Here is a 17,608-nt window from a genome sequence, read left to right as displayed (position 1 = left end):
CACCGCACCAGGCTCCGCGCTGGGCATGGAGCCGGCTTAGGATTCTCTTTCTCCTTTTTCCTCTATCCCTCACTGCTGCTCATGTTCTCTCTCTCTAAGTTTATAGGGAAAGACAAAAAATTTAGTATTGCCAATTCAATATTGAAAGAGAAGAATAAAATTGAAGGACAAATACTACCTGACTTTAAGACTTAATATAAAGCTATAGTAATCAAGACAGTGTGATACTGGTGAAAGAATAGACAAATAGATTGAGGAAACAAAGGTCAAAGCTCAGAAATAGACCCACACAAATATAGTCAACTGATCTTTGACAAAGGAACAAAGGCAAGTCAATGAAAAAAGTTTATTCTTTTCAAGAAATGATACTGGAACAATTGGACAGCTATATATAAAAAATGAATCTAGACACAGACCTTGGCCATATACCTTATACCTTTTATAAAAATTAACTCAATATGGATTATAGACCTAAATGTAAAATACAAAACTATAAAAGTCCTAAAAAATAACATAGAAGAAAATTTTGGTGGGCTTTTGCTTGAAGGTGACGTTTTAGATACAAACCCAAAAGCTGCCAAATTCATGAAAGAAAAAATTGATAAGTTGCACTTCATTAAAATTAAAAACCTCTGCCCTTCAAAAACACTGTTAAGAGAATAAAAAGATAAGCCACAGATGAGGAGAAAATCTTTGCAAAATACTTCTCTGATAAAGAATTGTTATCCAAAATCTACAAAGAACTTTTAAAAGTCAACAATTAGAAAGCAAATAGTTCAATTTAAGAAATGGGCAAAAGATTTGAAGAGATACTTCACAAAGAAGATAAAAAAACAAAAAGATGCTCAATACTATATGCCCTCAGGGAAATATAAATTAAAACAATGAGATTCTACACCTTCCAGAATGGCTAAAATCCAGAACATCGACAACACCAAATGCTCCTGAGGATGTGGAGCAACAGGAACTCTCCTTCATTGCTGGAGGGAATGCAAAATGGTACAGCCATTCTGTGGCAGGCAGTTCGGCGGTTTCTTACAAAAACTAAACATATTCTTATGATCCAACAATCACATTCCTTGAAATTTACCCAGAGGAGTTGAAAACTTATGTTTACACAAAAACCTGCACGAAGGTGTTTGTAGCAGCCTTATTCGTCGTCATTGCCAAAATTTGGAAGCAACCAAGATGTCCTTCAGTAGATGAATGGATAAATAAACTGTGGTACAGCCAGAGAATGGAAATTATTCAGTGCTAAAAAGAAACGAGCTATCAAGCCATGAAGAAACATAGAAGAACCTGAAATGCTTATGGTTATGGGAAAGAAGCCAATCTGAAGAGTCTACATGCTGTAGGATCCAGTTATTTGACATTCTGTGGAAGGTGAAAGTATGGAGACAGTAAGGAGAACAGTGGTTGCCAGGGGTTCAGGAGGAGGAAGGGAATGATAAATAGAGCACATGACATTTTTAGCGCAGTGAAATTATTCTGTAATACTATGGTGGTAGATACATGTTATCCTACATTTGTCCAAGCCTATAGAATGTACCACACCAAGAGTGAACCCTAGTGTAAGCTATGGACGCTAGTGAATAATAACGTGTGGATGTTGGCCTCATCAGCTGTAACAAATCTATCCTCCTAACGCAAGATGTTAATATGTTAACAATAAGGGTACTGTGTTTGTGGGAAGGGGAGGTGCTATATGAGAGCTTTCTGTGCTTTCTGCTCATTTTTTTCTTTAAAGATAAAGTTGCTCTAAAAAATAAAGTATTAATTTAAAAAATGGGATTATATTATATTAACTGTTTTGTAACTTTTTCCACTTAATAATATGTTGCAAACATTAAAAAATTAAAAATTGCATGGTTGGATGTATCATGAATTTAAAAATTCTCCATCGTTTCTACTTTTTTTTTTTTACTATTTCTAATAGTACTGTGAAGAACATCTGTAAACATGCATACCTGTCAATTATTTCCTTAGGATACATTTCTAGAAAAGGAATCAGTTTGTATCAAGGGGTACGCACATTAAAATTTTTACTCGTATTTCCCTCCATAAAGATTGTGCTAGTGTACTTCCCTGTGAGAGAAATGAAAGGATTCATTTCTTCATACTTTGGTCAAAACTGAATGTTCCTAGTCTTTTCAGGGTTCATTTACTTGATGGCTAAAATAGTAAATAATATTTACTAGTTAAATATTATTTCTGAATAATAGTAAAGTTAGACATATTTTCCTTTGTTTTCCTTTTTGTTTCTTCTCTTTTGAATGTGAATTTAGTTTCATCTTTAAATACATTAGAATATTCACCTTTCTCTTACTGATCTGTAAAGAATTAAATAAGAATATTAGTTCTTTACTGTCATAGGTTCCAAATGTTTTTTTCATAGTTTGTCACCTGCCTTTTAACTTTTTGTATGATACTGAGACATTTCTATGAAACTTTTCCTTTATGATTTTTAGATTTGGTGTCCTGCTGCACAAATTCTTTGGCACTCTGGCTGCTGTAATTTGAGCATGTTCCAATAGGAGGTCAGAGGCACAGGGAGGAATGCCCTGGGAGTGCAGTGGTCCAGGACAGCTCAGTAATCACACTGTGCTGGATTGAAGCATCCCATGGAAGACTTTTAGCTTCTTCTCCTTGCCTCACATCCCAGCTCCCCTATTGTTAGTCCATAGGAGATACTCTGTCAGTAGTAGTAATAGAGTTGGCTTAGCTAAAGACCACGTGTAATTATGCATCATGAGCAGACCCACCATGCTTGATGGTCTTGGCAGGTAATCCTGACTGACCTCAGGTGTGTGTTCTAGAACTTTCAGAAAACCAGGTATGTTTCCATTCTCTAGGCCAGGCCACGTTTGGATTAATTACAAATGAGCAATAAACAAATCTTGGGACACTTAAAGACAGAGCCCTGTCAAAGGATTTGCTTTATTCACTACTTAGGATTTAACATTTAGATTTTATTCATAGTGATTGCAGCCCTCTACTGGTGAGATGAACTTCTGGCTGAAAGTCTGAGAAGTTCTGGACGTCCATTTACTTGATCTTGAAGACGGACGTTAGTGAGTGTGTCCACAGCTCACAACCAGGCTCTGTGGGGTGGACTCAGTGAGAACTGGTCAGGGAAAGCATTGGGGGACCTCCCCTCCCTGGAGCAGACACCCGATGACATTTGATAATGTTGCTTGAGGCAGGTTCATCTCTGTTCTTTAACAGAAGCATAAAAAAGTGAGCAGCCATAACTTTGGGGTACAGGGAGATTTCCTATGGGACTCTTTCAAACCTCATATGCTCCATTTCTGTGATGTGTATAATTAATCCTTTGGGGCTTCTGCAGGGTAATTGGAGTGTAATGACTTTGTGCGGTGGACAAATGGAGCGCATAAGAGTCAGATTTACCTGGTTCGAATGCTGGCTATGTTACTTTCTGGCTTTCCGATTTGGGCCCAGTTATTCAATTCAATTATTTAACTTCTTCCGGCCTTAGTCTCTTCATTTGTAAAATGGGATGGATGCCACTGATTTCATAGTATTCAGTGGATAATGTACATAATAATTTTTAGTGAATAGCAGCTGTTTCATAAGTCACTTTTCTTCTGCTGCTTATTAAAGGCTCTTCAAAGTCACAGACAGAGAGAAATCTTGCTCAAGAAGTTGGGTGAGGTGTGTGGTTGGCTAGAGCAGACCTTACATCAAGGCTTCCTGGAGCCAGGTAGGTAGATGTGTAGTAGTCATGAATGAAGAGGGTCCAGGTCAATGCTGGATAGTAACTGTAACTCAGCCTCAGTGTGAGAGGGGCCAGTGGGGTGTGGAGATCACACAAGCAGAGCCCGGGCCCCTTCTCTGGGGGCAGCTGCTACCCTGCTCCAGCCACCTGGTGCCACCTGGGAACAGACACTAGAGTTGCCTGGAGCTTTACAGAAGAAGGTGAAAATGCAGCTTTTTCATGAGAAGTCTCCTCACTCTAAAATGTTGGCCAAATTAAAAACCCATTGAAAACACTGTATGGTGAAACAAAATCTATGTCTGGGCTGATCTGGCCCATGGGTTACCAGTTTGTAACTTGCATATTCTTCATCACTTAAGGCCCACTGTAAGCTTGACTTCTGTATCTTCACTGCCCAACGCAACAGCCATAACCCCAAGGAGCTATTTACATTAAAATTAATTTAAATAAAATAAATTAAAAATTGAGGCCCCTCCCCCATCACACTAATCATGTTTTGAATGCTCCACAGCCATGGGTGGGGGCGGGGGTAGTGGCTACTGTGTTGGACAGAGCAGATATAGAACATTGGCCTCATGGAAGAAAGTTCTCTTACAAGGCACAGCTCCCTGGATGGAAGAGGCATGAAAGGTAGAATCGTATTCCAAGTGGTTCCCTTTCTTAGGCATTTGTCATGTTTTGTCTGTCTTGATGAATTTGGTGTTGTCACACAGCCAAGACGGGGATCAGAGGAAAGACTCACAGAGCTTCATATTGTCCCCCACACAAGTGTAAGACCCATCTCTGGGCTGTAACTTTGGTGATTTATGGAGACTTGACTGTGTTGGACGGATGGAGAATCCTCCACTCCAGCTTGGCTCTATCCACTGCACTCTGAATGTACAAGATGAGATACACACCCTGTGTGAGGAGAAGGTGTTGCATCCTAATACCTTTCAGGCAGAACGCTTGGTTGCTCCGATGGGAAGGGATGGTGATCTGTCCTAGGTCCTCCTGTGAACAGATATGGAAGGAAGGTCATTGTCGGGCAGAGACTGGGACTGGTGCTTTAGTCAGGCAAGTACAGTCCATCAAACAGTTCAGCTCTCTTGCATCCCATTTCAGGCAAAATGGGTAGCAGTGGCAGTGGTTAGTGGAGGGTGAGGGGGATCTCCAAGGTGCAAAGGCTAGTGGTCCATCAGTGAAGTAGAGCCCTGGGATGGGGTCCAAGAGTAGGTCCCTCTGAGAAGCACTAGCTGGTAGGCAGGTAACAGTCTTTCTGTGGGAGACCTGCCATTCTGTGGGAGGTCTGCCAGTTCTTGGGAGGTCCTCCATACATATCAGATCCCAGTTCCTGGAATCCACCAGGCTGGGGTCCAGGGCCGGACTTCCGTCCTCAAAAGGGAGACTAGCAAGAGCCAGGCAGGACCCAGGTCATAGGGGTTGATGGCATCTGGGAGGGCGTGGGCCTCAACTCCAACTTCTAGGACCCCCCTCCTTCAAAGGGTCCCTGCAGGAAAAGGGGGGCAATGGTAACTGGAGATGGTGGAATAAGAGGCCACTGTTAGCTGCAAAATACTGAATCCCCTCTCAGAGAAAAATACCTAATACATAACCCTGACTGTGGTGCCTTGCAACACTTGCATCCCATTTGGACTTGTCTGGAAACTGAAGAATGTGGTCAACAACATGATGGGGCATTCATAGGATTGGGGACAAGTACGGACGTTTACAATGGTGTTGAGGCAAACCTCATAAGCCTGACAGGGAGGGGAAAGGAGGAAAAAATGAGGAGACAAGGAATAGAAAAAAGCCCTTCATGTTTGATCAAAGATCTTTTTTGTCCTCTTGTTATCTGCGGGACATTTGAGGCAAAAGAATAATAACCACACAGAGTAAACTAATGTCTAGAGGGTGCTTTTAAGATGATGAAAAGGCCAGCAAAGAATCTTGTGCAGTTCTTCCCCTGAACCTCCTGTCTTGGTGGCTTCAGCAGTGAGAGCATGAAGCCATTTGGGTCACTCTATTCCTCATGCTTTGATGAGAGCCACAGCTTGGAACCTTCCAAATGACACCGTCTCTCTCAGGGTTGTGTTCGCTGGTTGGTGTGAGTAGACACAATGGCCACAGGAGAGCTACTCGAGGTTTGCATGCTAAATGGGCCTGGAGGAAGCTGTCAGGAGGTCCCTGACACCATCGAGAGAGGGAGAGCCAGGCATTTGGTCAGGCTGCTATCCTAGGAAGGGGATGCGGAGGATGGGTTGGACCATGGTCCACTGGCCTGATCATTGCTGTCATCCTGAGCACCAAATTAACTTTCACAAGCAAGTGGGGGAAACTTTCAGATTGTCCCAATAAGAACTGCTGCTGAGCATTAATCTCAGTGGGCTGAAATAGTGATGCAAGCAAGCTATATTTTGGCCAACTGGCTGTGGCTATCCATGGGCTGAGGGGCTGGCTTAAGCCAGGAATGGCTGCGCGTCCTGATACCGCATGCTGTGTTTTTTATTATGATGTTGTGGCCTTACATTTGGTGCATCCTGCTAGTCAAAATTACAATGGCCTTGATGTAGTCTTCCCCTCTTCTTCTCCACCATCTGACTTGGAGGTTGTCATGTGAATGCCCAGACCTGGCCTCCCCAGCAGAGGAAGACTCAGGAAAGGATCAATGTGGGGCTCACACCATCTCTCAGCTCTGGCCTTGACCCTAGAGAGGGCTGAAAGGGAAGGTTTCAGACTGCTGGTTCTCCAGGGGTCACAAGTTTAGGATTCAGACCCTAGCAGCTCTGGTGATAGCCTTGGTCGTCCAGCAAATCATGACTGCTTCTGGCACTTTGTAGGCAAAAATGGCCAAAAGACTTGATAAAGACAAAAAAAAGGGAGGAAAAATAGTGGGAGGGGGAAGGATAAGGGTTAAGGAGCACTTGTCTCAATACTGGATTGAAAGAACATTCCACAGGGTAAAGTTGGTCATCCTGCCTTTACCTCTCTGAACGTCCTTCATGCTAACCAAGGATATTTGTCACACAGGAGGATGCCAGTGTTGTAAAAATGTCTTTTATTCAAGGTCTTTTATCCCATTCCCATTAAGGAGAAGTGTCTGCAGACATGTCTGCATCCTAGAAGTATCTGCAACATGAAGAGTCTCTCCCAGAGAGGGCCTAATCCATCTATAGGTACACAGTGGTGCTGGTAGCAAGTTAGAGGTACCCAGGTCAAAGTGGAAGTTCTGCAGTCTTCTCTGGCCAGAGAGAATGGCTGTCATGAGTACCACCTGGTCTTCCTGGGAACTTAGACTAAATGGATGGGGCCTAAGACAGAGCCTGGTCATGAACTTTGTGCCTTGGAAGATCATTTTAGACTCAAATCCCAGTGTAACTATATTTTATAACTAGGACTTTTGTTCAGGGAGCTTGTTCATTTATTCTTCTGTTCATTCTTTATCCCTCCCTCCATCTATCTACCCACCCATCCAACATTCATCCACACATCCATCCATCCATCCATCTACCCACCCATCCATCCATTCATCCATCGATCCATCCATCTGCTCACCCATCCATCCATCCATCCATCACTCATCCATCCATCATCCATCCATCCATCCATCCATCCATCCATCCATCCATCCATCCTTTCAGAATGTGTTGTGTGTGTATGCAAGGCCTTATGGTGCTTGCTGCAGAAAGAAAGTATAGTCTTCTGCCATCAAGATGCTTCTTGTCTAGCAGGAGAGAGTGTATAAAGAAATAACACAGGAAACTTCTTCAGGCACTCTGCTAGGAGACTTTATAGGGCCCAGTGGTGCACAACAGAAGGAGTGGTCAGCTCTAGCTGGGGACTCAGGAGTGCTGCATAGAGGAGGTGATGGTGTGAGGGGTCAGAGAGGGGATGCGGTGCTGGGGGAGGTGAAAATATGAGTATAGACACAGGCTACAAAAAGCCTACCATATCTAGGGACGTGAAAGAGCTTGACGTGGCTGGGGTGTGGGGTGTAGAACAGCGATGCCGACAGTGCTCAACAAGGCATGAGAAGTCGGCAGAAGCCAGACTATGCATAAAGCCTGGACACAGTGCTAAGGATTTTGAACTTTGTCATGAAGGAATCGTGGAGCCATGGAAGCATTTTAAGGGGAAGAGTAACAGAGTCAGATTTGCACTTTGGGGAAAGTATTGATTCAGGAGAGCATAAGATCCAGAAGCAGCAGGGCCCTGAATTCAGTACAGGAAGGATGGCGACACCCCAATGAGACAGTGGCCCTTAGTCTCTGGGGGTCCCAGGATTACTTTCTTCCTGTCTCAGCCAATCACCCTAAAGCGGCCATTTTGCTAATTTACCTTTGTTCCTCAATTCCTGAGGAAGAGAGGGGAACTCCTGAGGCACTCCTATTCCTCCCCTGGTTTGACTGCATGCCTATGCGAAACCAACATGGCCCATACATGTAGAATCTGGTTTAAAGGCCCACATATGTGCTGGACAGTCTACTCCAGTTGGCGTTGCTTTCGGTGACCTCCTTATCTACTTGTGTCCCATAGGGTCCCATTCTGCTTCTTGAGGGAGGCTGGCCATGCTCAGAAGTTGCATGGTGCTTAGTCTTTGGTGGGTGACATTGTGGGGCCCGGGCCCGTGGCAGAGGATCACAGCTTCTCTGAGGCCGGGGAAGCACCATGTGTCCTCACCCCATGGTCTTGTCGTGCACAAGGCCTTGCAGCCCACGGAGGGGCGGTGCGTGAGGAGCTTGTGAGCTCACCTCCCGATTACCCTTTGGTCTTCTTGGGCTGGCACATTGTGGATAATAAACTCTAACTCGAGGACAAATGGTGGGTGGGCAGAGGAGAGGGGAGTGAGGAAGGGGGGCAGGAAGCCCAATCTGATGAAGGGAAAATTCAGCAATTCTTTATATCTTTACAGTATCCAAATGGACTATTTCCAAAAATTCACAGACTAAGCTAATAAATCACCCCCAGAGAGGTCTCTAGGGAACCTGTTTGAATAAATGGGCTAGAGGCACAGAATGTTTTTGAATAAGTGGGTCGTTCTCAGTATTTGAACATGGCTGGATCTTCTAAGAGACTGAAGCTCCTGACAGATTACTTAAGACTCTGGACACACCGTTCACACGTTTTCACCGCCGTCTGTGGAATTGACACAGCTTCTGAACCAAGGAGGGCCCAGATGGACGAGCATCTGCTTTATTTCCTAAGTGTGTTGGAGCCCGAGCCCGAAGCATGGGCTTGGAAAAGGGAACCCACCTGCAGGCACCACGGGAGGACCTGCAGGTGGAGTCATGCTTGGTGAGGGCCAGGTCCCAGCGATCCCCGCTGTCGAGAGGCTGCCGAGATAGGGAAGGTAACGAATATGTGGGCTGACTTCAGATAGGGGGTCAGGGCGAGTGTCCCGGAAGAGGGCATTGAAGGGTGGGAAGGAGCCATTCCTGCAGTGAATGGAAGAGGAGGGGACAGTAGCAGCAGCAGCAGCAGCAGGAAGCCGGGGTGCTGTGGAGGGGAGGCGGGGAGGGCACAATGAGGGTGGGAAAGGATGAGGGCAGTCTGGACAAACAGTTTGCATTTCCTTTAGGCATGCCGCCAATCAGGGCCTTGCCCTTTTAGCTCCAGGGTAGCACTGTAAGGGTTCATTGCTCATTTAAACATTGGTGTCCATCTATTATGTTTCCAATGAGAGGAGAGCTGGCCACTGACAGACATTCAATCCTACTGGGTAATGAAGAAAGAGGGATGGAGAATTAATTTTGAGACAAGGGGCAGTGCCGAAGGAATGTAGGAAGTCCTTGGAGCTTCGAGTGGTGACAGCCGGGGGACTGGGAAAGGGGTAAAGAAAGAGCCAGCAGGCCACCTACACCCACCTCTTTCACAAGGTGGGTCCTGGTTTCTGCTACGGAGGTACTTCATTGTTTAAAGAACTGGCACCTCGGGCTTTGGGGTCACACAGATCCGATTAGAATCCTGTGCTTGCTCTTGCCACGCACCTGGGTCTGGAACAAGAGGTTTCTCTGAGTTTTATTCTCCTAGCTCTACAATAGGGATGTGAAGACTTCCCTAGCAAGGTTTTTGGGGAGGATTAAATAAGATGTATTTAAAGCACTCTGCTTTGCGTAGACTACGGCAGGTGCTCAATAAATGTTAGTTGCCTCCTGCTGACTACGTGAGTGTTTTACTAGAAGGCAATCAAGTGGAAGGATAGCGGGAATATTTACCACTCTTTCTTAAGCTGTTCCCATGGGGTGCAGAGCAGGGCCACTGATGTACTTTGGGGAGTGGAAAAGTCCCGGTAGGCCTGAGACCTGAGTGCTAGCCCATGTTCTCCCAGCTTCCTCTCCTGTAAAAAGGAGGATGTGGTGGGCTTCTGGCTGGAGGTAAACTGATTAAAAAACATCCCTGGGCCTTAGCGCTGGAGATTCTAATCAGGAGGTCTGAAGGGGTCCCAGATGATTCCAATGCAGAGGCAAAATCACTCCAGGAACCCTGGGACCAGGCCCTTTCCTAGTTTTCAGTTGAGGACACAGGGGACAAAAACGCACTCTCCTCATTCACCACCAGAGGGCGGGCCTGAGGCATGACGGTCAAAGCAAGCTGCTGTCTGCAACGCGAAGGCAGAAAAGACCCCAGGGAAAATCTGTAGTCACACAGAGGATGATGTGCAAGGTAGGTAATGAAGGAGTGATAAGAGGAGAAAGCCAAAGGCTACTAGATTCTGAAGTGCTTGCTTTCCTCTGTGTCCCAATATCTGACAGAACTGGGACAGATGAGCCTCTTGTCTTCACCCAGTAGGGACTTTTTCGGGGTGCTCTCATATCCCCTACTGAGTTGGCCAGTACTCTTTCCAGTGCTCGCAAAAGTGGCGTCTGGCTCAGAGGGCCAGTCACTTCCACCCTCATGGGTCACCACTCTGCAACCCTGGGTAAAGGATGCACCCACTGGAAAAGCTTGGACAGGGCAGCCCCTGGCTGTTCCTCTGCAGACAGCCCCTTCCGGGTTATGCACCCAAAGAAAACGACCGTTTGGCCGGGTTCCATCTGCAGAGAAGAAGGCATCACTTCCAGCTCAAGTGTCCTAGTCAGTGCCCTTAGTATTTGGCAAGGAAGAATTCCGGTACCTTCTCTTTACCACTGCATCAATTTTAACCTCTGCAGACTGCATTTGAGGCTGTAGCCCTTGGTGGCAGTCCTGCAGCCATGGGGGGACTTGGGCTGTTCTCTTCTTTGCCACGTCTGGGCTCTGTTCTTCCGGTTGAAATGTCTGCTTTGGGCTTTCCCTGCTCTGTGACATCCTGAATGTTGCACTTCCACACAGGGAGGCCCAGGGGGGCCGTCCAAGCAGAACCGGCTACTGCAGCTTCCCAAAGGGGGAAGCTGAAACCGAGAGCGGCAGCGGGCCTGGTCCCAGGCGGGACGCAGAGTGAACCGGCTGCTGAGGAACTGAAAACAGCCCAGTCACCCTGCAGTGTCCCCGTCCCCTGCACTTCGTCTCCCCACCCCCAGTTCCCGGCAGGCTGTATGACTTGAACATCTTAAAAATCCTGACTGGACGTCATCCCTCTTGAGCCCCCCTCCCCCCAACAGCCTGTCAGGCCCTGTAACAGCGTGTCAGGGTGAGACACGAGGAAGAGTTTTGAAAGAGTTCCTAGGCTCTGCGAGCTCCAACTTGCAATGGAAGGAACACCCTGCTGGCCTGGTCATGGTAGCGGTGAGGATGGTACAGTGTAGGTGGTAGAATGTGGTAAAGGGTACCACGCGGCACGTGGATAGAATAATAGAATAAAGGGTGGAGAAGAGAACCCTCTAAGAAACTAATGCTCAGGGAAAAAATGACTCGAGACGCCTTGTAGGATTCTAGAGTTCTGAACTGCATGCTCCCTGCCTGGATTTTCTCAGGCGTGGTGGTACGTGGCTGTTTAGGGGATGCTTAACTTAAAATTCAGGCAGCTACACCCACACGGAGAATAATGAGCTGCATTATAACAAGGTTCTCTTGCAGTTTCCGGCACTTGGAGGAGAGAAGGAAGACCCAGCAAGGCGACAGTGCTCAGAGACAGGCTGAGTTGGGGATTTTGTTGACATTAAGAACTCACCATGGCGGTGACATGGAAGAAACGTGGACATTCTCTTGGAATAGCAAGGACAGCATTTAGTTATATACCAAACATCGAGGGCCCCTGCCACACGTCAGGCAGTGTACTGGTCACCGGAAAAAGAAATGCAAGGCTCTTGGCTTTTAGGAGTCATGCTCGGACAGAAGAAAAGGATAAATAATTACAATAGGGAAGGAGGCATGTTCCAGTGGCGGTGAATAGAGGGGGTTGTGCTTGATGCTTTAGGAGGCAGCAGGGAGGCAGAGCACCGAGGAGGTGGCCTTTAAGCTCGCTTTTAAAGGAAGGGTTGAGGGAAACGGGAGGGAGGTAAAGGGAACAACATAGGGCAGGGCACGGATTTGAGAAGGCACACGGCCTCAAGGGGCAGCATGTGTGTTGGTCCCTGTCCGCATGTGTCCCCTGAGCGTGGGGATCGAGGCATGGGTGTCAAGGCACAGGAGGTGAAGCTGCAGAGGGGGCTGTGGTCAGAGACTGATACAGAACCTGGGCACAATGCTCTTTTTTCGTGTTTGATATGCATTTGTGAAATTTTTAAAAGATTTTACTTATTTATTTATTTACTTGAGAGAGAGAGAGTGAGAGAGAGAGCGATCACGAGCAGGGGGAAGGTTGGAGGGAGAATCAGGCTCCCCACTGAGCAGGGGGCCCGACTTGGGACTCAATCTCAGGACCCTGGGATCATGACCTGAGCTAAAGGCAGGTGCTTAACCGACTGAGCAGCCCAGGCACTATGATACGCATTTAATTTTTTAAAAGTTTAGAAAAACCATTCCCAGGAATAGGCTAAAATATTTGGTTCAGGGATAATGATTTGTAACTTTACAGGAATTTTCACTGAGTGTTCGTCTAGAGACAATGTGAAAAAACAGTGTATATTAACAAGTCTGTTAGTGCAGAGTGGGTGGAAAATTCCTCCCCATCCCTTTTACTTCTCTGCATTGCATTGAGCAGTAAGTATGGTAAGAAATGTAAATTGCAGATAGTTCCTTGCCCAATTAAAACTATTTGGTATCTTCTTTGTGCCAAATACTCTTAGGCTCCAGTCGGAACAGACAATTCAATTTAAACCTTAAATCTTTGGATATATATATGAGCGGAAATGTCAATTATCATGGACTAAGAACCTCATATGGATAGTTATAGAAATAAGGCTGATACAAATAAGACTGACATAAAAGCTTTTATTACAGGGGCATCTGGGTGGCTAAATTGGTTGAGTGTCTGACTCTTGGTTTCAGCTCAGGTCATGGTCTCAGGGTTTGGGATGGAGCCCTGCGTAGGGCTCTCTGCTCAGCAGGGAGTCAGCTTGGGATTCTCTCTCTCCCTCTCTCCCTGCTCCCCCCCTGCTTTCCAACTCTCTCAAATAATCTTTTTTTTTTCAAAGATTTTATTACAAAGCAAACTATTCATTGGCAAATTAGTAAATAAGATATAGTTAAATGTTAAGATCAAACAGTTCAGGAGCAGAAATTTTTAACAAGAATATTAGACAATTTAATTAGAAGTCATTCTGTTTTAAATTAATTTGAATCTCATTATTTGCTTGCTTGCCTAGTGGTGTCTTACTCATACTTTAATAGAACACTTGCCCCCAGCCCTTTAGGAACCTACATTTGGCTTTCACTGGTAGGAGGGCACGTTTTAGCTTTCGCAGACTGGTGACTTTAACCCTTCCAGGCTGACACCAATACCTGCTGACATCAAGTCACTTTGCTTTTAGCACATCATATAGTTGGGGTGGGGAGAGTGCTTCTACTTTGTTTTCAAGATGCACAGCTAATTGGAACTTGAATGAATTAACCAGCTATGAAGCTTGCTGCATCCCCCACAGCTCTTTTCTGGAACTTTAGAATTTACCAGAATAGGAGTGAAAGAGTACAATCTTACACCTTCTGGAGAGACAAATAACCATCCAAAGTGGCCAGATGCAGAAAGACATTAGAACGTGGGCTCACAGTAGCCCCAGGATTATTTTGTATTTATCTGGCTAATCTTTGCTGAGCAGGTATGAGCCAATTAGATTCCCCCCCTTTTTTTTCCATGGCTGCCTGATGGCCTAGATTATGGAAGGATCTGTCAGATCCCTAGATCTGTCGTTTGATCTCAAGCAGAGAAACCCAAAGCCATGGGCCTATCTAGATGTTTTATTCATTGTACCTGCCTGGGCAACATCTCCAAAGAGACCTGGTAGATTGCTCGGGATCAAGTGGACCGGCTTATTTCTCCTACAGGGATTCTGCAGTAAGAGCACCAGTACACAATTTGGACCAGCAAAGTGAGGGGTTCCAAGCCTGCTCAACTGGTAGTGCCAAGAAGAGAGGCCTTGAACGCCGTTTGAATCGTAACTAGTACCTCTGACTGGGGAGTGAAGAGTGGCTTGTGTTTTTAACTCTGATTCCGGAGGTTTTCTCCATGACTCAGTTTCCCCTTCTTTCATTCCTCCTGCTTCCCCACAGTTCATCTCCTCTTTCTGTCCCATTGTGTGACGTGGAGGCCCATCTACAGCACTGTAATCCCAAATTTCTCCTCGACAGATCTGCAGGCACCGGTGAAATGCACCCCTCTATTCTCCCAAATGGATCTGGGTGGGCGTCAGTGCTCAAAAGAGCAGGGCCCTACGGTGGGCCTCAACGGGCGGCCCGCGGGCACCAAAAGGGTTTTCAGAGCCGGGTTTCCCATCTCTTCCAGCTCCAGCAGCGGACCACAGCCTTTCCGCGGCCTCCTTTCCCTGCTCGCAGTACTAAGCGCTTCGGACTCTGCTGCCGGCCGACAGGCCACTGAAGCCTGCAGCCCGGCGCCTGTCCTCAGGCTAGCTTTCCTCCCGCACTCGCCTCGCCTAGCCCCCAGCGCCCCAGGGAGCCCGGCCGCGCGCCCGACGCCCCCGCGCCGCCGGGCTCTTAGGCCCGCGTCCAGCCGCTCCTGTCTCGGGGGCTGGGCGGCGGACGGGCGTGGCCGGCGCGGCGCCGCCGCGAGCCCTCCCCGCCCCGCTCCCCTTCCCTCCGCTCGCTGCCATCTGAATTCCCCGTCGACTCCTGGGCGGAGGCCGAGCGAGCCTTCGCGAAGGGCGAGGGCGGCGGGAGGAGGGCCCGGGCGCCCCTCCCGGGCTGCGCGGCGCCGGCCGGCGGTGCAGTCGCGCGCTCGCCGCCAGCAAAGCCATTGGCTCGGCGCAGTCACCCCACGCGGGGCTGCAGCGGCGGCCTCCGCGGATTGGCGCGCGGGCGGGTATCCAGCGGGGCGCGCGCGAGCGGGTGCGTGCCGCACGGGCTGCAGCGAAGCCCACCGTCGCCGGGCTGGGTTCCCCCGGCCCGTAATGACCACCCCTCCATTGTCCTTGAGTTGCTGATGCTGCATTTAGGGCGGCTTCCAGCCACAGTCCCCGATGCTCCAGCCTAAAGAAAGGGCGCGAAAGGCGCGCTCCCCGCTCGGGCGCACGCACCGACCGCCGCCCTCGGCGGCACACTGCAGCATTTCGCGCTCTCGCGCCGCTCCCCTCCCCGCCTGCACTCATTTGCATATCCCACGATTGTGGCCAATCAAGGCTCGTCTCTCTCGAAGCGGATGGCTTTTGCCTGAGAGGAAAGGGAGTGGCTGGCGGCGCATGCGCCGCGGTGGCAGACTTGAACCGAGGCTTTTATTGCTGTAGTTTATTTCCACCCCTTCCCTCCTGTTCTCTCTCTCTCTTTCTTTTTTTTCCGCCCTAGCTGGGGCTGTGTTGGAGCAGAGGAAGAAAGAGAGACAGAGGATTGCATTTATCCCTTACGTTCCTGAAATCTGCTATCAGCAAGACCAGCTAAGCGGTTGCACCTTTTTCAATCCTGCAAAAAATACCATCTCTTTCCTGGCAATTTTTGCTTTAAAGCTGTCCTCTTGAAATTATTTTTTTCCCAGGAGAGAGATGTCTTATCAGGGGAAGAAAAATATTCCACGCATCACGGTGAGTTTGGTACTTGGGAAATCTGCGGTCGGCCAGCAACCTTTTGTGGCAAAGAACATCTAAGGAATTTTTTAAAAGGAGGGGGAGGAAGAGGAACGCAACTTTTCTTTTTTCTTTTCTTTTTCTTTTTTTCCCTGTTGCTAAAGAAGGCGATCGGGGTGGTGGGAGACGCAATCATATAGTTCGTAAGCTACATAATTTGTAAGGCATTAAAATAGGAGCGTAAGTGCATTAAAGGACGTCTTAGGTAGCGCGCCAGATCCGCTGTATCCTTTTATTGTCAGTGCGAGATGCTGCAGTGCTGGCCTGCGGGGTGTAAGCAAATGGATGCCAGATTGAATATGCATGGTTGAAGCTCGGATATTGTTCTCCGGGCTGCGCGCTGTGAGGCTGGACTCCAGGAGCTGGATGGGGGAGAGGGAGAAATGGATTCTCCCTCTGCCTCCCGCCCCCACCATAAAGGCTTTCTGGAGCTTTCCTCCGGCTTCTTAGAAAAAGGAGCCGTTTCAGCCCGGAGGCGTAATGACAGCAGAGGGATGCTGGAAAGGGCAGGGAGTACCGGGATGATGTGGAAATGGGAAGGAAAAGCAGGGACGCGGTGATGAGCCGAGGAGGGTGGGGGGCCAGGCGTGGGCTTTTTGTTGATCAGGGACTGGTTTTTGGTGGCCCTTTCGGCTTCCTCGCCCTCGGTTTGGGGCTGGAACCTACGCAGGGCTCTGAGCTCGCTTTCTTGTGTCTTTCTGCCCCTTCTGCAGCCAAGGAGGCGCCTGTGTTGGCGCATACAAAGCGGGCTGGGAGGGTGGGCGTTGGGGACAGCGCCGAGCCGGGCTCGCGGAGGTAATGGCGCTGCGCGACGCGCGGAGCAGATGGCCCGGCCTGGCCTCGGCCAGACAATGATCGCAGCGGCCGGAGGTGTCGGCGCAGTTCTGGGGCCTGGGGTTGTTGGTTTGTAAATCGCGAGAAAAAACTTCTGAGCGATGAATTTGCGATGCTTCAGCGATGAACCACAGGTTCTTGCTTTCACCGCTCTCCTGCCCCCACCCTCTCCCCATCTTTAACTGAAAAAAAAAAATCTCACCAGTCCTAGTTCTCTACATCCCCGAATAAAATCCCGGGAAGGGAGGAACGCGAGGGAAATTCATTGTTATATAATGATGTGCAATTGGAATTGGCCAGTTGATTGCTGGGTAGAACCCAGGGTTGAGGCAGAGACCGAAAGAATCCTGGTAAACTCAAGATGTGTTTAGGGCTGGATTTGAGGGCGCGCTTTCGCTCTGGTTTCCTCCTTAGCCACGGACACCCCGGCTTCCTCTGGATGCACAAGGGCACACCCATCCGCAGGAGAGAGACGTGGAAACAAATGCACAGGGGAGGGGGCGTGTGCTCGGGAGGACTTTATGGGATGAGCCAGGATGTGCTACAGCGAGGGTGGATACTAGCTTTTTCTTGAAGGCCGAAGACCCAAAATCCGAAAGGGCCGGGCTCAGGGGGACCCTGCTCCGGAGGAAGGAGTCTGGGGAGTGGGGTGGGGAGCAGATTTACTGCAAGCCTCAAATAATTTGTTGTCTTCGTGAATGAAAAAGACAGTTTCATTTTGACAGTGGGGGGAGAAAAAAATTTAAAAAGCAAACAATCAAGACTTTTTTTTTTTTTTTTAAAGAGCGCCCCCTCTACCCTTAAAAATCTGGTTGCATTATTTTAGGACCTATAGCATGGTTTCCCTCCCTCCATCATCATGGCCAGCATCTTATGTAAGAAGCCTTCTGGAAGGCACTAGAGTGGACGGGGCTGTGATGTCTCATTTTTTTCTTAGCATGATGTTGGCTCGGGGATTCGCAGTGATGGCTGG

General features: G+C 48.0%; 1 protein-coding gene across 1 annotated transcript in view; it reads left to right on the top strand.

Annotated features, from left to right (window-relative positions):
- Positions 1-15,431: 15,431 nt before the first annotated feature.
- The window catches only part of DPYSL2 (dihydropyrimidinase like 2), a 68,465-nt gene continuing 66,288 nt past the window's right edge, over positions 15,432-17,608 (top strand). Inside the window, exon 1 of the mRNA XM_045773976.2 lies at positions 15,432-15,759. Within this exon, the coding sequence (XP_045629932.1) occupies positions 15,721-15,759 (39 nt within the window). The 5' untranslated portion in view covers positions 15,432-15,720. The remainder of the gene's footprint in view (positions 15,760-17,608) is intronic.

This window comes from Ursus americanus, chromosome 13, assembly GCF_024610735.1.
Source record: "Ursus americanus isolate L20-20 chromosome 13, mUrsAme1.1.p, whole genome shotgun sequence".
NCBI classification, from domain to species: domain Eukaryota; kingdom Metazoa; phylum Chordata; class Mammalia; order Carnivora; family Ursidae; genus Ursus; species Ursus americanus.
The sequence above is the reverse complement of the archived record's forward strand: the minus strand, read 5'-3'. Positions and strand labels throughout refer to the sequence as shown.